The sequence below is a fragment of the Oncorhynchus kisutch genome, linkage group LG16 (assembly GCF_002021735.2).
Source record: "Oncorhynchus kisutch isolate 150728-3 linkage group LG16, Okis_V2, whole genome shotgun sequence".
Lineage (NCBI taxonomy): Eukaryota > Metazoa > Chordata > Actinopteri > Salmoniformes > Salmonidae > Oncorhynchus > Oncorhynchus kisutch.
This window is the reverse complement of record NC_034189.2, coordinates 22,267,967-22,288,130: the sequence shown is the minus strand read 5'-3', so window position 1 is coordinate 22,288,130 and position 20,164 is coordinate 22,267,967. Positions and strand designations below refer to the sequence as shown.

The 20,164-nt window shown below is 41.0% G+C and overlaps 1 protein-coding gene across 2 annotated transcripts in view; it reads left to right on the top strand.

Moving 5' to 3' along the window:
* Positions 1-20,164, top strand: part of LOC109906504 (phospholipid-transporting ATPase ABCA1) — a 226,621-nt gene that overhangs the window by 66,498 nt on the left and 139,959 nt on the right. For both annotated transcript variants that reach the window (XM_031792012.1, XM_020504223.2), the window contains exons 15-17: positions 6,326-6,548; positions 10,713-10,934; positions 16,647-16,851. In XM_031792012.1, coding sequence (XP_031647872.1) covers positions 6,326-6,548; positions 10,713-10,934; positions 16,647-16,851 — 650 coding nt within the window. The remainder of the gene's footprint in view (positions 1-6,325; positions 6,549-10,712; positions 10,935-16,646; positions 16,852-20,164) is intronic.

Genomic DNA, 20,164 nt, shown 5'->3' with positions numbered 1-20,164 from the left:
TAGATCAGAACTGGGTTCAAATGGTATTTGCTTTCTGTCAGATACTTCCGCTGCAATTGATTGTGCGTGCTTGGAGCAATGGAACCAATATAATAGTCCCGTAAGTGCAAACTCTGTCCACGTGGTGTCCTTAGAACTAAAGAGAATTAATGTTGAACCTATGTATGTTTTTGGATGCAGTAGGCCTAGTGTTGCTGGTGGCATTGATTAGAGCACATATATTTCTAATACTTTATCTGTGCTTTATCAAGCTTGCCTGAATCAATGTAACCCCTGGAATAGTCCAAAGTGTGAATCCCACCCATCTGGCACTCCAGGTCGGCCCAATCAAGCTCAAAATGTTTATGCCAAATACTATTTGAACCCAGGTCTGGTTAGAAATCAGTTATTTTTAATGATGGTAAGTTACTCCGTATGGTTGCCTTGGAAACATATGGTTAAAGACAACATCAGTGCGAGTCAGACAGAGAGCACATTGGCAGAGTCAGTAATGTCTTTATTGATTTGTCATCAACATCTTGACTAGCAATTGATTCTCCATGAAAAAACGTCTCTCTTTAGCCGGATAATCAGCTTGGTTGGTCGCACAAACCACATAACGTTCTGTTGAATCTTCAAAAAAGGACCTTGATTGGATACAGGGTCTACTAGGTTTATACAATGACCAAGGTATTTATTACACAACCGACATAGAAACATGATTAGCTATTTGCAAAAAATCGAATCTATCTGAATACTTGTAAATGAAGGTAAAAAAGGCGTAACAGCGTTGTTACCTGTGGTGCCTTTATGACCGTCGTTACTTGCTGAATATCAAACTGATTGCGGTCCACTTTTACGGTTTCTGAGTATTAGCTCGTTTCAACAAACGCATATATCACAGAGGTGGTTTGGTGAGCCACACTTGTGTGAGGAGTAATCTTGACCCAGTCCTGAAGATCTAATACCTTGTTTTTTCTTTTTTAGCTCAGAGGGCTAACACAATCTCATAGCGAAGACCTGGGTTCAAATCCCAGTTGGTCACATAGACACTATGGTGACACACAACAGTAAACTCAGTTGGCTTTATCCCGTGATGACCTGTTGTTGAGCGGGTGAAAGATCATCTTGCATATCCATTGTGGTTTGCTGTAGGCCTGCATTTTTAAGAATGGTCCCGTCACCCTCTCTCATGGCACAATGGAAACCATCCATTTTATGTTCATTATTTGCCAGCGAATGTTGCAAACGAGCTCAAATGAGACAATCAAAGTGCTTATTTCCTAATGCTGCCCTCCTGCCTGGGTTCCCTCTCTGTGAAACAAAGGAATAATAACCATTGAAGATGAATGGGGGCTATAAAGCACCACAAAACCCTTGGTCCCTCTGCCATTTACTCTTTCCCCTGCCTAGACATTTGGGGGTTTCCCCTAAATTATTAACACTTGAAAACCGTTATTTAGTTCATAAATAATTGAGAGTGGGACCGCAGAGAAAAGGAAGATGCAGGGAAGCGTGAGAGAAAAGACCTTTTGAGGTGATTATTGTGATCTCAAAATGTGTCACTGCCGCTGCAGCCAAAAGTGGGAGGAAGAGCATTGTGCATTCAGATGTTCCCGTTTTTTAACCGGCTGGAGCCATTTTTCAGTTTAGAAAAGACCAAAATGCCTAATCTGACTTTAAAATGCAATTTCAAAACCAGAGGATTCTCAGTACTTTTACACAACTTATTATCAACTGAAAGGATGTGCACTTTAACTGTGCGAAGCAAATCAAATGTATGGATTAAGGTCCTAAATTACATACACTTGACACAGTAATGTAGAGTGCTTTATTCAAGCTTTAGTCCATGTAATGCCCTTGTTTGAGTTGATAATAACACACTTTCACTTTACCTGCATATTTTAGATGCAGATCGCATCCCAAAGGTAATTTTATGAACAGTTCTTGCAATATTGATTTGATTTATCATGCTTTGTTCCATTTTCCATATTATAGAGGGTGAGCCTTGCACTTTCCTTTCAACATTGAGCTATGCATTTCAATCATTGCAGTCTGTCTTGGGGATACTCTTAATCAGAAGAGTACATTCCGATTGGACACACATGGACACCTCCTTTCAATGTGGACAATTGAGTGATAGTTGATTGACACGTTGATCAATGAGATCAGATTATTTAACCACTCAAAAACGTGAGATAGGTATCACCACACTAAAAGCACAACCAACATGATGAAATAATCCTGCGGTTAAAGTTTCACCCTCAAACAACCGTTTACGTTAATTAATTTTTGCAAATCCAATGCATTTTACATTTAGATTCCACGTCACAAACTGCACATTGACAAATTATGCTGAAACGGTGTTGATTCAACTATTTTTTTCCCCAGTGGGTTTCCTTTTCCTCCATTGCACATCTAATATATTATTAGACAGGGGTTGACCTACAGTATTGACCCAGTGGCTCTCATGAAACAAAGACCCATAGAGATACCACTGTGTTTCCAGCAGGTTTACCCTCTCTCCTTCCTCAGTGTATTTCTCTCCCACTCCAGTACCTATTTACAGTACAAAGTCAACTGCTGCAGATCTGTTGGTTCTTCAACGAAAGAGCCGACCCTTTTTAATTTTTTTGCATTTTCAAACTGTATTTGTCACATTCCCACACTGACCGTGCGATGAAGGCTGAGCATAAGAGTTCAGGCGAGATAAGACACGGCAAATGAGTCTCTGCTGCGCTCGAATCAGAGAATCAATTTTTTGTAACTCAATGCTGTTCCATATCAATAGTCGTTTAACAATGCCATCTTGATATTGTATCAGAACTTAATGACAATAACATGTACATAGAACTTGGATATTGCACGGGACAGGTTCCTATGAGGCTTTTGAAATGGTTTACGGCATAGGCATATGAGTATTGTGACTCCACTATCCAGCGGTATTACTTTGCAAATGTGAAAAAGGATGTGTTATCAGCAAATACGAGAGACAAATACATCAACGATACATCCCCTTTGTGCCTTTTTTGCACAACAATAAAGACACCAAATTGACTTTCAAACAGTAGATACTTTTGAGAATCACCACGTCTGCAAACATAAATGTTTGTAGCGGCAGCTAAAATTATCTCTGAAACATACCAACCAACTAACCCTTGGATGACCCCCCCCCCCCCCCCTTTCAGTGGCAAGAACATATTTAACATAATTACACTTTTCTCTGCCCATATCACTTGATCTACTAAGAACCCCGAGTCTCCCAACTCTCCTAAATGTAAGTCACGGCGGCGATGTAACCCGGGCCCTGTAACATGCACCCGGTAGAGGACTTATATTATTTAAGCATCCTCAAATCGATCAGCAATGTATTATTCAGGAGCATCTGGTGGCAAGGTTGTCAGTGTCAAACGTGGTGTGCATGACTGATCTACTCTATGGTGACAAGGAGTTAACGGTCGCAGGTTGGCAACCATTAAAGGGGCAATCTGGAATTTGGTACGTCAATGTTTGAATCCCAGATTGCCCCTTTTTAAAGAGATATTACAATATAATAAGGACTCTGTAATAATGGGATTACTATTCAATCTGATGCAACTGTTAGCTGAGGCACGATCTTGTTTGTTTGTTTGTAAAAAAAGAAAAATTGAAATAGGCACATTTTACATACAGAAAATGACATGATCTAATAAAACTGAGCAAGTAGAAAAAGCGTAAATAAATAACAGAATCAAATTAAACAAAAATAAACAAAACTAAGACGCAAAGTGGTCTAATCAGGGATCAGATTACAAAAGTCATGATGAAGACAGGGCTTCTTTAGATTTAACTCATTTAAAAGATGTCTTGTACAACGTAACCTCATTCAAAAAGACTACTCACAGAGGGGTCGTTTTTAAGAAAGAACATTTGTGTATGAAATATTTTTCCATAATAATTCAACATTTCTGTCCTCCATTAGGAAACAAAATCTGACATTATTATATTAAAGTGGCTATCATAAGATCATTTTATGTAATCTAGTATTGAAATGCCTCCCAATAGGGTTTAGAGAGTTGCCATGTGAAGAAAAGATGTAATTAAAGTCAAAAATAGATTGAAAACACAACCACTATTTCTTTTTTTCCCTTCATTTCTTTACTTTAAGCTCTTAAGCAGACCTGAGTTGACATTAGACATGTTATTTGAATTCCACACACACACACATTCCAAGTTCAACTTTTTTGGCACTCCGATTCTGTTTCAGTTGCTCCTAGAAACTTGGTGGTGTTAACTTGAACCTTTCTTGTGGCTTACACTGCTTCCTGTGAAAGTGATACATCCCACGAGAGAACAGGAAGTGACCTCGAAGCCAGGTCGCTCCCATTCAAGCACTCGCATTACTGAATTTTCTCTGTCACAAGGGCTGTCTCTACATTGCGAAGTAGAGGACAAGGTACACCGTTATTCCCCTCTGACTCCCTAATTGGTACTACTGAGAGACAGCGTTTGGTTGATGTCTTTCAAAGCTAGGCAAAACTCCAAGTTCTCTCCACAAATGGTTAGAAAACTATATTTTGTGGTGCTTGCATTCTGGCATATGGTAGTGAAGGGGAGGCATTTATAAAAGGCACTTCTCTTATAAATGGACAATCCTAGCGGATCACGCCGTAATTTGCAAATAATATGATACATTGGCCCATGATAATCATATCAACTTTTATAGTGTTTTTAACATCTCTGGGTAGCCATTACCTGTGTTTCTATGCTCACATATGCCTCTACTAACTCAGCTAGGTTTGGAGAAAATCTTTAGGTGCTGGAAAGAGGGGAAAAAACCTGTCTGCTCCTGCTTTCCTCGTGAAAATGGTCCTCATTGTCAGGGGCGAATGACCAATTAAGGGAAGTAGGCTTTTGTGCCGGCCCATTTTCAATTGGCCGAGTCTCAGAAGTCCCGTAACAAATCACTCGCCCAAAAGTTAGCCGAGAAATTAGCCCAATGTAAATGCACCGGGAATGTACTTTTATTAAATCTTAATGTTTATTAGCTTGAAAGTGGGACACCGTTCTACCTATTACGGTATATAGAGTTCCTTTATCCTGCTTGCCACACCGTGATAAACTGGTGCTTCGTTGGCATTCTAAGGATTGTATTTATGGTCGGTAAGCACAATTGATATGTGAAATCTTTACTTTGTCAAAGGCTCAATCCATTTGATATATCTTCTTCACTGTCTAATAGAGCAATGGCAGCACTTTATTATATTGGGGCCGTACAATATATTGACATGGCACTATGAAACGTGTTTGAAGTTTATTGGGATGAATCTTATCCTGGGGGCAGAGCTGAGCGATTTCCACTAGATGGGCCAGATGCAAAGTCAAAATTGGCTATATATCGTAACAATCCAATGAAAACAAGAAATTAGCTTTTTGGTCATTTTAGTTTAGGGTTAGGAGTGTGGTTAAGGTTAGGGTTAAGGTAAGGGTTAGGTTTAAAATCAGATTTTGAGACTTTGTGGCTGTGCCAGCTAGTGGCTATCCTGCAGAGCTGCCTCCAGTACATGAGTCATCCCAATAAATACCACCAACATGCTTTAATACTGTCTGATTCTATTGTAACATCATCAAATGATCCATCATGCTGAGTATGGCTGGTGGTTCTAGATTGTTAGATAAAGCTGATGCACAAGGTTTATGAAGGCTAGTGCAATGTAAAATCCCCTTATAATAGAGCTGAATCTATAAATGTATTGGACCCTTGATTAAAAACTCCCAGAGTGTGTCTATCTTAATGGATCATCCGTTGGGACGATGACATTTACTGCATCAACAGAACTTATTTTCTCTCTCGGTCTTCTAAGGGGCAAGGGTCCGATCACTGGATGAAAAATGAGGTGTTCAGACAAAGTGTTATCCTAAACTGTGTTGAATTTCTCAAAATGACTATAGGCCATTTTAACAATAGAACAATGGTTGCCAAGGCTCCCTGTTCAGTACATTATTATGCTTAGCTATGATAGTACGACAAGATTAAAACAACATGCGAAAGACTATATTAGTCCATTAAACTAAGTGCTGATTCTGAACTCAAGATACACATTGATTTGAAGACGAGATTGATTTTGTTTTTGTTAGTTGTTCAACATGCCTCATTCAGCCCATCTCTGAAAACCTGGTTGCGAAGAGCTCTGTCTTTACATAAAGGAGTGGGATTTATACAACAGATGATCAATAAATAATGCATTAACTCGCATCTTGCTGCATTGCCTTCCCTTATCGAAACCTGGGCTTGTCGATATCAGCGGCTTAGCTGTTTCGTGACCTCTGTGATTGCCTCACCTGGCCTTCCCTTTGCACCCACCAGCTTCCTCGCGAGTATCGGAACCATGCTTCCCATGTACCTGGTGCTGGCCTTCATGTACACCGTCTGCATGACCATCAAGGGCCTCGTCCTGGAGAAGGAGCTCAGGCTCAAGGAGGTTCAGCGGGCCGTTGGAGTTCAGAACGGTGCCATTTGGTTTGCGTGGTTCACCGAGAACTTTGTCCTGCTCATGGTCCCATGCGCATTCATAAGTGTCATGGTTAAGGTCAGTACTGAGAATGATGACTGCTTTCAAATAACAAAGCACAATATCACTTGGTTACTAAAATAAACTGATGTGGAGTAACAGAGTCCACCGGTTGTTAGGGCTCATTGACTGTCCTTGAGCATGTACAGCATATTGTTTCCTGATAGTCCTACTTAGTGTGCAAAGGAATACAGAAGAAGATTATCATGCAAGTTATATAAACTTGACCTAATGAGTCAATTAAACACATCCGCGTTGGTGTAAATGCATTATAGACACAGTGCCGTTTGAAGTGCTATATTGTTTAAAGAGAAGTGAGGAGAAAACATTTTAATTTAAGAGAAGTATGTACATTAATCAGAGTAAGTGTCCATATTAGGACAGCGTGCAGGTGCACAACATTTTGTTATACAGGATCTAAAAGATATTTGATTTGTAAAGTGGTTGTGCCTTGTTCTTTGTTACTCTTGCTCCCATTAATTCTGGGATAACTAATGCCAATCATTTAAAAAAATGTAAACAAATCAGGCATGACCTCTCTCAATTTCCACTGTGTCATGCTAATTGATTGAGCTTGGTACTAAAATCGTCATTTCCCTACTTTAAAATCAGCCTTGTTGTAAATCATATGCCTGTATTTCCTGCGATTGCATCGCCTTCTTTGCACGCTGTTCAAACATGTACTAAATGGTGTGTATCATCGATGTGACACAACTTCCCTAGTGACACTCCGGAGAGTCATACTGGTGCGACTAGATGAAAGACAGTATTCCACCCATCGAAACAGTCTTTGGATAAAACGTCTGTCATTGAGAATGGATCCATTGGGAGAAGCTATATACAACAACAAAAAAAGTCCATCCGTTATGCTGTGCACTTACAGAATCCAAGCAATTTTGGATGTGTACCGGAATATCACATTAGACATTATGGCCGACTCGATATGGCCTCTGAGTGACTCTATATAATCATGTATGACAGTAGGAACACTGTGTTCAATGTTGTACAATGGTCCTGTATGCTGCCAAATACATACAGTATGTCCTCTTGATAACTTTCAAATGCTGCATCAAATCGGCCTGTGTTACATACAGCTTTCACCTAGTCATTACTGAACGGCGTCACTCTTAAAGCTGTTGATGGGAGACACATGAGCTGCTGCTCTGTAGCTTTAAATGTACATCACTCTTCTGTGTCATTGATCCCGCCGTGTGTAATTAAGTGGCCTATCTGTTAAATTGATCCCCTGTCCATGGACTAATGTGCGTCTAAGCTAAATTATAGAACCATTATCACAATGAGGTGGCCATTTTGTTTGTTCATCACCACACAAACATGTGTGCATTGTTTGTATCTGCCTCTAAAAGGTACTGTGCTATTTTCAGCCTCCTAATTCATATGCATGGTTAAATTAAAAAGAAAAGGATAGTATATAATGTAGATCAGCTAATACATTTTTTGCAGTTTAATTGGAAAATACTCCTGGTAAATAAAATTGATATTTGAACAGCTGGGCAATATGTAATTTCCCCATCACCCTAATGTGTTTGCCAGCCATCAGCAATTTGTAAACATTAATAACAATAAATTGAGTTAGTTGGGTGCCTTGGAGGAATCACTGGGCATGATGTGTATTCAAATCATAGATATCAGTTATTATTATGATGATATTTTCATGGCCATTTTGTATATCAGGGAATCCGAAGGAAATTATTTGACTGCTGTGTCTGGACTAGGCATGACTGCCACAAGTTTGGTCATCAACACCTGAATTTCCCCTCTTCTTTTCCAATTGCCGTTCCACTCCAGGGGATGCTAATTCCCCTCCTGTCTAGAGTTATTCATCTGAGTTTATTAATATTGTTGGCCCAAACACTGTGGCCTTTCTTTGCTTCCCACTCAAAGAAAAAAAACAAGATGAAAGCATTCGTTAGGTAAATCAACAGATTGACCATGTTCCCTAATGGAAATATGACTTTAGTGGTGATCAACATACTATATTCTACCTCTATATGACCTCATAATGTACTTACTGCCCACTGGGTGAAAACTGGTTGAATTAACATTGTTTCCACTTAATTTCAACCAAAAATTGTAATGTGATGACGTTGAATCATGGTGGAAAACTGACTGAATTTGAAAAAAGTCATCTTCGGAAGGGAATTTAGTATTTTTTCAACCAAATTTTAACCTAAATACAATGACATGGTGAAATGTTTTGTTGAATATACATTGAATTCACGTTAGTTGACAACTCAACCGAAAGTAAATCAAAAATAGATGTTGTACTGATGTCTGTGTCCAGTGGGTGAAGGTTGTTTCAGCGTCTGTGGATAACATTCATACTTTCTTTGAGAGTCTGCCACATGCGCTTGTACACCTCAAAACTACTGTATGTTGACACAGAACTTTGCAGGAAATGAATGAGGTCAAAACATTGGAAATCCATATCTCAGGCCACTTGAATGCGATCACCACCAGTGAAGTCTATTTGCTCTAACATCTATCAAGTTTATTGCTGGAAATCAAGTTGTAGTTACATCATACACACTGGGATTTTGCCGCGACAATAGCACAGTAGAAAATCTCAATCAGCATCCAGATGTGACTGGGCGTGTACACCCTACCCGCTGTCCGACCCCTCCCCCCCCTTAGGTTCCTCCGCTCGCTGGCGCGCTCTCTGCCCCTATACATGACCCTGGCCTGGATCTACTCGGTGGCCATGATCGTGAAGGGCATCGTTATGGAGAAGGAGGTGCGTTTGAAGGAGACGGTGAGGATGACGGGGCTGAGGAGCTCCACCTACTGGCTGAGCTGGGCCGTGTCCAGCGTGCTGCCGCTGGCTGTCAGTGCGTTCCTCCTCACCCTCATCCTCAAGGTGATTCAACACTGATTCCACTCTGATTCAGGGAGACCTTTGACCACTTCTTGAAGGTCTATGGGCAATGGGCACCAACTCATTCTCATTTCAAGGCTAAGATTACCAATGGCTGGACAAGAAGGAACTGATAAGGCATATTGTAATATTAGCATGAAGTAAACAATTAATAAACAATCATTAGAAGTGCTGTAATACCAAACAGCAGAATTAGGCAATGTTTCTTATCAATTTAGATGAGGCTGTTAGCTTGGCTACCACTGCTTGTAACAAACCAGTGGTTTATCAATACTCCTAATGACAGTATTCAGTGGGTTTGGGTTTGTTCAATGGACATTGTAATGAAGTGTAATCAAAGAGTTAAGTTGCTCTAGTGGACAGACCTCCAAGACTGGGAAAGGGTCTCCTTTTAATGCAGCTAAGCAGAGTGACGCCACTATAGGGGTTATATTACAACTAACAATGGACTAACAATTAAAGGCTCACTCCTTTATTACAAAAACAACAAAATGGCAGCAAGTGGATTGCTGTTGGGATGGAGCTGGGGAACCACTTTCAAATCCATAGAGGGAGTTATGGAGGCAAGTGACCGTCCATTAAGTCAATGTGATATTGAATCATATTTTGACACTACGGTATGTTAGAAGTACAACAGGTGATACATTAGTGGTCTTCATAAGACACTATCAACATCTGGTGAGTCACTCTGCCTACTGCTTATCGACTCCTCAACAATGAGTCATTTTAATCAAAAGCTTCATTTTTGTTCTGCTTCGTGCTCTCTTCACAAATAATAACTTCATCGCCACAATCAGTGATGGTCACTCGGTTTTTTGTTGTTGTTGTAAGATGCCTGCTAGACACAAGAAATGGTTAAGGCTCAAACATCCATTGGCAATCAATACTCCCAAAGTGCTAACTAGGGTAGTTTCGTGGCTACCAATGGCCCTGTTCGAAATATATCCTTCCTTTATACTTCCTTGAAGTAAACACCGATCAAAAATGTTTTGATTGATGAAAGTAAAACCCTGATAATGTAGGATTATTTTTTACATGAGATATTATAATTTTTTCTAAATCACAGCTCTGTAGCTCTAAAATATGGTGAATTAGTTGTTTGGAATTGTAATGGTAATTGATCATCTACCTACAATAGCCTTGCTTTCACCTATCACTCATCACTTACAGATCTCTGATTATCTCATGAAATTGAGGAAGGAAGCATTTCGAACAGGGCCACAGTGTTGTTTTCCCCCTCTGGTCCCTTTTATTATCCCTTCCTTTCCAACTCTCTCCCGGTTCAGTATGGGAAGGTGCTGCAGTACAGCGACCCCTCAGTGATCTTCGTCTTCCTGCTGGTCTTCTGCGTGGCCACCATTATGGAGTGTTTCTTCATCAGCGTCTTCTTCTCCAAGGCCAACCTGGCGGCGGCGTGCGGAGGCCTCATCTACTTCGTCCTCTACCTGCCGCACCTCCTCTGCTATGCCTGGAGGGACGTCATGGGGTTCCAGGTCAAAATCGCTGTGGTGAGTGGACCTATGGAACTACTGTACCTTCCACCACAGGTCCATAATGGACAGCAGAGACCCAGTGGGTGTTTATTAGGGTCTAGATTTGGAACTGTATTGAAGACTCAGTAAGTGATTATGTTATGGTATTGAAGAGAGATGAAGTTTGTACTTTGTCCTAGAGAGTTGTGGGGTTCAGGCTTGGAAACATGCTGTCAATACCAGGCATAATCCCAGCTTTAATAGCAGACCTGATTCAATAAATGAACTGATCATCAAACCTGTGGTGAGTTGATCAATTCAGTTGTGTTGGAACAAAAGCCTGCACACCCTGTGGTTCTCCAAGACCAATGTGAATCTAAACAAGTATGAGAAGTGGGTTACTGAAATTAACACATACACACAATCTCACTCTCTCACACACACACACACACACACACACACACACACACACACACACACACACACACACACACACACACACACACACACACATGCACATGCCTAGTACGGATGCTGGGATAATGTCCATACACTGTGCAATCCCCATGACCTGAACAATAGAACCTTGCTCTGACACACAAGAATAATTTGAATTATAAACGAGTCACTTATGACATCCCTATGTGCTCTGTAACCATTATTCTCTCAACCTTTTAACTCTACCAGTGTATTGTCAGATCTATATGGCTACTTCAATAACCTTAACCTTAATGTAATAATAATAATAATATTGTTGTATTTGTGGTTCCATTTGATCCAAATATTTATTGATCTCTCTCACCTTTTCACATTAGGTTCATGTGTTTTGGAATGTATCCCATTGACCTTATCCCATAAACAAGATGCAATTTGCAATACTTCTGTCGGTTTTCTGTGATCTCTAAGTTGGAAACGTTGATTTCCTCTGACATCGTGAACTTCTGGTTTTCTAATATCGAGTCGTGTTTTTCATTTCCTATACGGGTGCAGTTATTGAGCTTTTAAGGTTTACTTCAAATGGGGATATTACTTTTCCGACTCTCTGCCAGAAGTACAAGCACTCAGTCATTTAACTCAAGACTTTATGATACACATACTTGAGAAAGCGGATAAGTGCGACTGAATAAACCCATTGGGTAGTTTTTATGGGATTCTGTCTTTTGGAATAAAAAAAAGAAGAATAACAGCATATACAATGGGGCAAAAAAGTATTTAGTCGCCACCAATTGTGCAAGTTCTCCCACTTAAAAAGATGAGAGAGGCCTGTAATTTTCATCATAGGTACATTTAAACTATGACAGACAAAATGAGGGGGAAAAAAATCCAGAAAATTACATTGTAGGATTTTTAATTCATTCATTTGCAAATTATGGTGGAAAATAAGTATTTGGTCACCTACAAACAAGCCAGATTTCTGGCTCTCACAGACCTGTAACTTCTTCTTTAAGAGGCTCCTCTGTCCTCCACTCATTACCTGCATTAATGGCACCTGTTTGAACTTGTTATCAGTATAAAAGACACCTGTCCACAACCTCAAACAGTCACACTCCAAACTCCACTATGGCCAAGACCAAAGAGCTGTCAAAGGACACCAGAAACAAAATTGTAGACCTGCACCAGGCTGGGAAGACTGATTCTGCAATAGGTAAGCAGCTTGGTTTGAAGAAATCAACTGTGGGAGCAATTATTAGGAAATGGAAGACATACAAGACCACTGATAATCTCCCTCGATCTGGGGCTCCACGCAAGATCTCACCCCGTGGGGTCAAAATGATCACAAGAACGGTGAGCAAAAATCCCAGAACCACACGGGGGGACCTAGTGAATGACCTGCAGAGAGCTGGGACCAAAGTAACAAAGCCTACCATCAGTAACACACTACGCCGCCAGGGACTCAAATCCTGCAGTGCCAGACGTGTCCCCCTGCTTTGCAAATAAATTCATAAAAAATCCTACAATATGATTTCCTGGATTTTCTTTTCTCATTTTGTCTGTCAGTGTTGAAGTGTACCTATGATGAAAATTACAGGCCTCTCTCATCTTTTTAAGTGTGAGAACTTGCACAATTGGTGGCTGACTAAATACTTTTTTGCCCCACTGTACATGCTCAACTTTGATTGTAGCGTTTCTGACTGACCTTTATGTTCTGTGTATTATCATTTGTCCTGGAGCCGTCCGTTCTGCAGACACACACGCAGCAATTCTTAATCTTCATTGCAGTGAGGCCTAGACACATCTTTCTAGTAGAACCATGTTTCCTTGTTTATCAAAATTGAAATATTAAGCCGCGGCCTGAAAATATATCTTACTTTGGCACCTGACAATGCTTTGTGTGTTTTCTACACTACATGACCAAAAGTACGTGGACACCTGCTTGTCAAACATCCTCATTCCAAAATCATGGGCATTAATATGTAGTTGGTTCCCCTTTGCTGTTAGAACAGTCTCCACTCTTCTGGGAAGGCTTTCCACTAGATGTTGGAATGTCCATTCGGCCACAAGAGCGTTAGTGAGGTCGGGAACTGATGTTGGGAGATTAGGCCTGGCTCGCAGTCGGCGTTCCAATTCATCCCAAAGGCGTTCGATGGGGTTGAGGTCATGGCTCTGTGCACGCTTGTCAAGTTCTTCCACACCGGTCTCCACAAACCATTTCTGTATGGACCTCGCTTTGTGCATGGGGCATTGTCATGCTTAAACAGGAAAGAGCCTTCCCCAAACTGTTGCACAGAATCTTGGGGCAGGTAGCATTTTCCTGGCATCTGCCAAACTCAGATTAGTCTGTCAGACTGCGAGGTAGTGAAGTGGGATTCATCACTTCAGAGAACGCGTTTCAGCTGCTCCAGTGTCCAATGGCGGCGAGCTTTACACCACTCCAGCCAACGCTTGGCATTGCGCATGGTGATCTTAGGCTTGTGTGCGGCTGCTTGGCCATGGAAACCCGTTTCATGAGGCTCCCGATGAACAGTTCTTGTGCTTCCAGAAAACACAAAGTGTCACAGCAATTTGGTACTTGGTAGTGAGTGTTGAAACCGAGGACAGACTATTTTTATGTGCTATGTGCTTCAGCCCTTGGCAGTCCCGTTCTGCGAGCTTGTGTGGCCTACCACTTCGCGGCTGAGCCGTTGTTGCTCCTAGACGTTTCCACTTCACAATAACAGCACTTACAGTTGACTGGTGCAGTTCTAACAGGAAAGACATTTGACGAACTGACTTGTTGGAAAGGTGGCATCCTATGACAGTGCCACTTTGAAAGTCACTGAGCACTTCAGTAAGGCCATTCTACTGCCAATGTTTGTCTATGGAGATTGAATGGCTGTATGCTCGATTTTTATACACCTGTCAGCAACATGTTTGGCTGAATTATGCGAGTCCACTAATTTGAAGGGGTGTCCACATACTTTGGTATATATAGTGTATATTTTAATGCCGGTATGCACTACTTCCTTTAAACTCAGCATTCAAACAAGTAATGCCAACACAATGGAACAAATTGATCTCATCTGAGAGTAGTTTGTGTGCTAAGTAGTCAGGGTTTTTATTGTGTTCTTGTGAGGAAAAGTTGCCAGTTCTCCTTATGGCATCTCCACTTTTCTGCCTAAGTGTGTTTCATATATATTGTATCATGAGGGGAGAAAGAACACTGCTTTACAGAACTATTTTATTCCGTGCACTCTTCCTCAGCCAAAGTGCTTTTGTGGAGTTGTGCCCTTGGCATTGAGATGTCCTTCCTCTGCTCCCCCTGCTTAGACAGAAGGCTACTCCTTTCATTTGCATGAACAGTGTTCCTCTTACCACGTTGACTTACAGTCCATCCCTATAGTTTATTTATTAGAGTGTATGGATGTTTTTTCCCTTCCCAACATAGAGGAAGGTACATTGTTCCCAGGCGCACGTGCACAAACACACACACACACACACACACACACATACACACACACACACACACAGTATTGTGCGTGCGTAGTCTTTGATATCATATCCATACCACTGCATTTGAATAATGAAAAATATTGTATATTTTAATGTGAGTGTTGTGACTCAAGGATTTTTCCTAAGCAAAGGTATTGTCTGTGTGTGTGATGTCACAGGGACAAGCAATAAGACAAATACAAAATCCAATTATCTCTCCAGCATCCAGGTTCTCTTCTTCCTTTGATTCACCTTCTCCACAAACAAATGAAGGATCCTCCTCCTCTGATGTAAATGCGTTGTTTGTCATCTGTGAGAGCTCTCTAACAGAGCTAGTAGCTTTTTCCTTCTTTCCGGCTGGGTGCTTGTTGTGGCCTCCGCATTGTCATGTTGACGTGTTTTCATAGCGGGTGGTCTGTTTGTGTTTGATTCTGCTGCGTCTGCCCTTCTCAAAGTCAGACTGGCCGCACCGTCGCTCTGTCAGCCTGTCACTCAAAGGTCACGGAGGGGTCATTCACTGCCCTGCCGTCACCCATTGTCCGGTGGTTGGCTGCCCATTGTTTGGCAGGCGAACGTGTCCGACCTTGGGCTTAGGGGGACAGTTGAATTGATGCCAGGGGCTGTGCATGGAGAGACTGCGGATAGAGGTCAGATCAGACCTCGGGTGTCTGTGGTGCTGTAACTGCCCCGATTGTCAATGTCAGAATTTCATTCACTTGGAGACTTTGGCAGTTGACGATTTTAGACGGTTAAGATGCGACAGAAGAGGGCGAATATTGATGCTTTTTTGTGCTGTTGTACATAATGTGTTAGTCTACAAGGCTTTATTAAAGAAAAATACCATTCAAAAACTATCTTTTGGTATTTGTGACCAACAGCCTCGATTCAGTCTTATGAGGCAACATTTTTAATTGTTGTTTTTTTTACATTGGAGAAAAGTAGAGATATGTGACATACGCCAAGCTTCTTTAAACAGGTCACATTTGTTTCAGTAGTACAAAATGGACTGTGACACTTTGTGTTTTGAAAGTTCTATATCTTGAAAACTTGATTGCTGACATGCTAAATATTATATCAACAGTGGACTAATGGAGCAAATACCAAAATACAGTTTTTGAGTGATATTTTGTTGGTGTCATCTGGCTGGGCTTAAATGCTTGGGGTAAATTAAGCATGCCCAAACAGCTGGCAGGCAACATGGAGAAGAGAGTGATCGGCTGTACCAGAGGATGTGTCATGGGCAAAGCATCATTTGCCATTTCCCTAGCTTTCCTACGGTATGAAAGATGTAACACGTTTTTGTTGGACACACATGACTTGCCTTCCACATTTGTTTCTTTGACCAGCTGGAACTTCTTGGGCTGCACGAAACCAGTCCACAAACGCCGCTCTCCTGTCTGCTGATGTTCTTTTCTTCTTTGTACTTAAAGGAAATTATTTATCAATCATTTACATTGATTAGCTAGACTAGTGTGTCCACATACCAGGAGGGAGAAAGTGGTAGAAAGCGTTTTGAAACATTTACAAATTTGGTGGAATTTGCCCAATTAGAACATAGAATGATGTTGTCTGTTGCAACAAAAAAAAATCTCAATTTTGCCCGATTGAACACGACTACAATTTCCCAAAGCTAGATCACGTACTGATCATAGACAAAGGCTAGAATGAAAATCAGCAAACACAATATAATTCAATGACAGTGTTACATATCCTGTACAAGTTTATTGTTTTGCCTTGAACTTCCTGACGTGCTCTGCCACACTGATGTTGAAGATGATATTGATGATCTGACGTCCAGTCTGAAATAACCAAACACATCTTAACTGCATCCATTTCCAGAGTTTGCTGTCGTGCGTGGCCTTCGGGTATGGCTGTGAGAACTTTGCCAAGTATGAGGAGCAGGGCATCGGTATTCAGTGGAGTAACATCGCCCAAAATCCTGAAGACGGAGACCGGTATAGCTTCATCGTGTCCATCATCATGATGCTAGTCGACTCCCTCATCTACTGGCTGCTCACGTGGTACATCGAGAACGTCTTCCCAGGTAACTCATTCATGAGAACGCCATCAGTAATGCACTCATCCGGAGTGAAGTGTCCCCTAGGTACAGATCTAGAATCCCCTCCCATAATCCTAACCCTTAGTGGAGAGAAAGCTAAACTGACGCAAGATCGGTGTCTAGGGGCAACTTCTCCCTAGTGTACACCGTAATGCTCACTGTACGGTATCCATATTAGGATTCTCCAACTCCAAGTGAATCTGACACAACGTCCTTGAAGGTGTGACTGTCCTAATATGGACAGTGAGCATTATGGTGAAGCTGCCCCAATCTGTGACCCTGGGTCAGTTTAGCGTTCTCCTGAATTGTCCAAGTATGGACTGTGAGTGCTGTAGATAATGACATCTTTTAGTGGATAAAGTGTCATTGATTAGTAACATACAAGTACCAGCCAAATGTTTGGACACACCTACTCATTCAAGGCTTTTGCCTTATTTTTACTATTTTGTACATTGTAGAATAATAGTGAAGAACTAACACACATGTAATAACCAAAATAGCGTTAAACAAATCAAAACATATGTTATATTTTCTTTGCCTTGATGACAGCTTTGCACACTCTTGACATTCTCTCAACCAGCTTCATGAGGTAAGGGTAAGGGTGGTATACAGAAGATAGCCCTATTTGGTAAAAGACCAAGTCCATATTATGGCAAGAACAGCTCAAATAAGCAAAGAGAACCAACAGTCCATGATTACTTTAAGATATAAAGGTCAGTCAATCTGGAAAATGTCAATAATTTGAAAAGACCTTCAGGTGCAGTCACAAAAGCCATCAAGTGCTATGATGAAACAAGCTCCCATGACGACCGAAGGAAGACCCAGAGTTACCTCTGCTGGATAAGTTCATTAGAGTTAACTGCACCTCAGATTGCAGCCCAAATAAATGCTTCATAGAGTTCAAGTAACAGACACATCTCAACATCAACTGTTCAGAGGAGACTGCGTGAATCAGGCCTTCATGGTCAAATTGCTGCAAAGAAACCACTACTAAAGGACACCAGTGAGAAGAAGAGACTTGCTTGGGCCAAGAAACATGAGCAATGTACATTAGACCGGTGGAAATCTGTCCTTTGGTCTGATGAGTCCAAATTAGAGATGTTTGGTTACATCCTCTGTGTCTTTGTGAGACGCAGAATAGGTGAATGGATGATCTCTACAGGTGTGGTTCCCACCGTGAAGCATGGAGGAGGAGGTGCGATGGTGTGGTGGTGCTTTGCTGTTGACACTGTTGGTAATTTATTTAGAATTCAGGGCACACTTAACCAGCATGGCTACCACTACTCCATCCCATCTGGTTTGCTCTTAGTGGGACTATCATTTGTTTTTAACAGGAAGATGACGCAACACACCTCCAGGCTGTCTAAGGGCTATTTGACCAAGAGGAAGCATGATGGAGTGGCCTCCACAATCCCCCGACCTCAACCCAATAGAGATGGTTTGGGATAAGTTGGATCGCAGAGTGAAGGAAAAGCAGCCAACAAGTGATCAGCATATGTGGGAGCTCCTTCAAGACTGTTGGAAAAGCATTCAAGGTGAAGCTGGTTGAATGAATGAGAGTGCAAATCTATCATCAAGGCAAAGGGTGGCTACTTTGAAGAATCTCAAATATAAAATATATTTTGGTTTGTTTTAAACTTTTTTGGTCACTATATGATTCCATGTGCTATTTCCTTGTTTTGACATCTTCACTGTTATTCTACAATGTAAAAAATTAGCAAAAGCCTTGATTGGGTAGGTGTGTCCAAACTTTTGACTGGAAATATATATATACAGTATATATATATATATAGATATATTATCCCACCAATATGAACATAATGTACATAAAGAGAACAGTTTTGACCATTCCCACCGGGCAAGAATTGGTTGAATCAATGTTTCCACTTCATTTCAACGAAATACTTCAATGTAATGACATTGAATCAACATGGAAAACTGATTGGCTTTGAAAAAGTCATCAACGTTAGGGAATTGACATGTCCAATGACATATTATATTAGTTGTCAAGTCAACCAATTGTAAATCAAACATCGACGTTGAACTGACGTCTGTGCCCACTGGATTGTGATGAATATAGTACTCTGATCTTGGGGGGAAAGTGTGTAAAGTATGATAAACTACACTGAACAAAAATAAAAATGCAAAATGTAAAGTGTTGGTTCCATGTTTAATGAGCTGAAGAAAAACAAATCCAACATTTTCCATACTTTACAAAAATGTATGGTACATATTTGATTATATCCATGTTAATGAGCATTTCTCCTTTGCCAAGTTAATCCATCCACCTGACAGGTGTGGCATATCAAGAAGATGATTAAACAGGATGATCATTACACAGGTGCACCTTGTGCCGGGGACAATAAAAAGCCACTTTAAAATGTGCTGTTTCCAGAGAATTGTATGTTAATTTCTCTACTATAAGCTGCCTCCATTGTTCTTTAAAAAAATCTGGCAGTACGTCCAATCAGCCTCACAACCGCAAACCATGTGTAACCACCGTAGCCCAGTCCCTTCTGAGGAGTATTTGTCTGTAATAAAGCCCTTTTGTCTGGAAAAACTCATTCTGATTGGCTGGACATGGATCCCTAGTGGATGCACCCCTGCCCTGTCATGTGAAATTCATAGATTAGGGCCTACAAAATGTACTTCAATTGACTGATTTCCTTACATGAACTGTAGCTTAGTAAAATCTGTGAAAATGATGCGCTTATATTTTTGTTCAGTATATTTTGTAGACAAAATGTCCAGGTACCTGCCAAAATAATGGAAACACTTGAGTAAATGGGGGATACAAAGTATATTGAAAGCAGGTGCCACCACACAGGTGTGGTTCCTGAGTTAATTCAACAATTAACATCTCATCATGTATAAAAATGCTGGGTAGGCCATTATTTTGGCTACCGTGGCAATGCCCCCATATAATGACAATAACCCCCATCCACAGGGTACGAGTGGTCACTGAATGGTTAAGAGCATGAAACCGATGTAAACCATATGCCATGGCTGTTTCAGTCACTAGATCTCAACCCAATTGAACACTTACGGGAGGTTCTGGAGCAGCGCCTGAGACAGCGTTTCCCACCACCCCCAACAAAACACCAAATGATGGAAATTCTTGTAGGAATGCTGTCGCATCCCTTCAATAGAGTTCCAGACACTTGTAGAATTGATGTGGTGGTCCAACGCCCTATTAAGACAGTTGGTGTTTCCTTTATTTTGGCAGTTATACTGTAATTATGAAATCCACAGAGTACACAGAACTGATACGCTCCTCTCTTGCCAAAACAACTTTGGT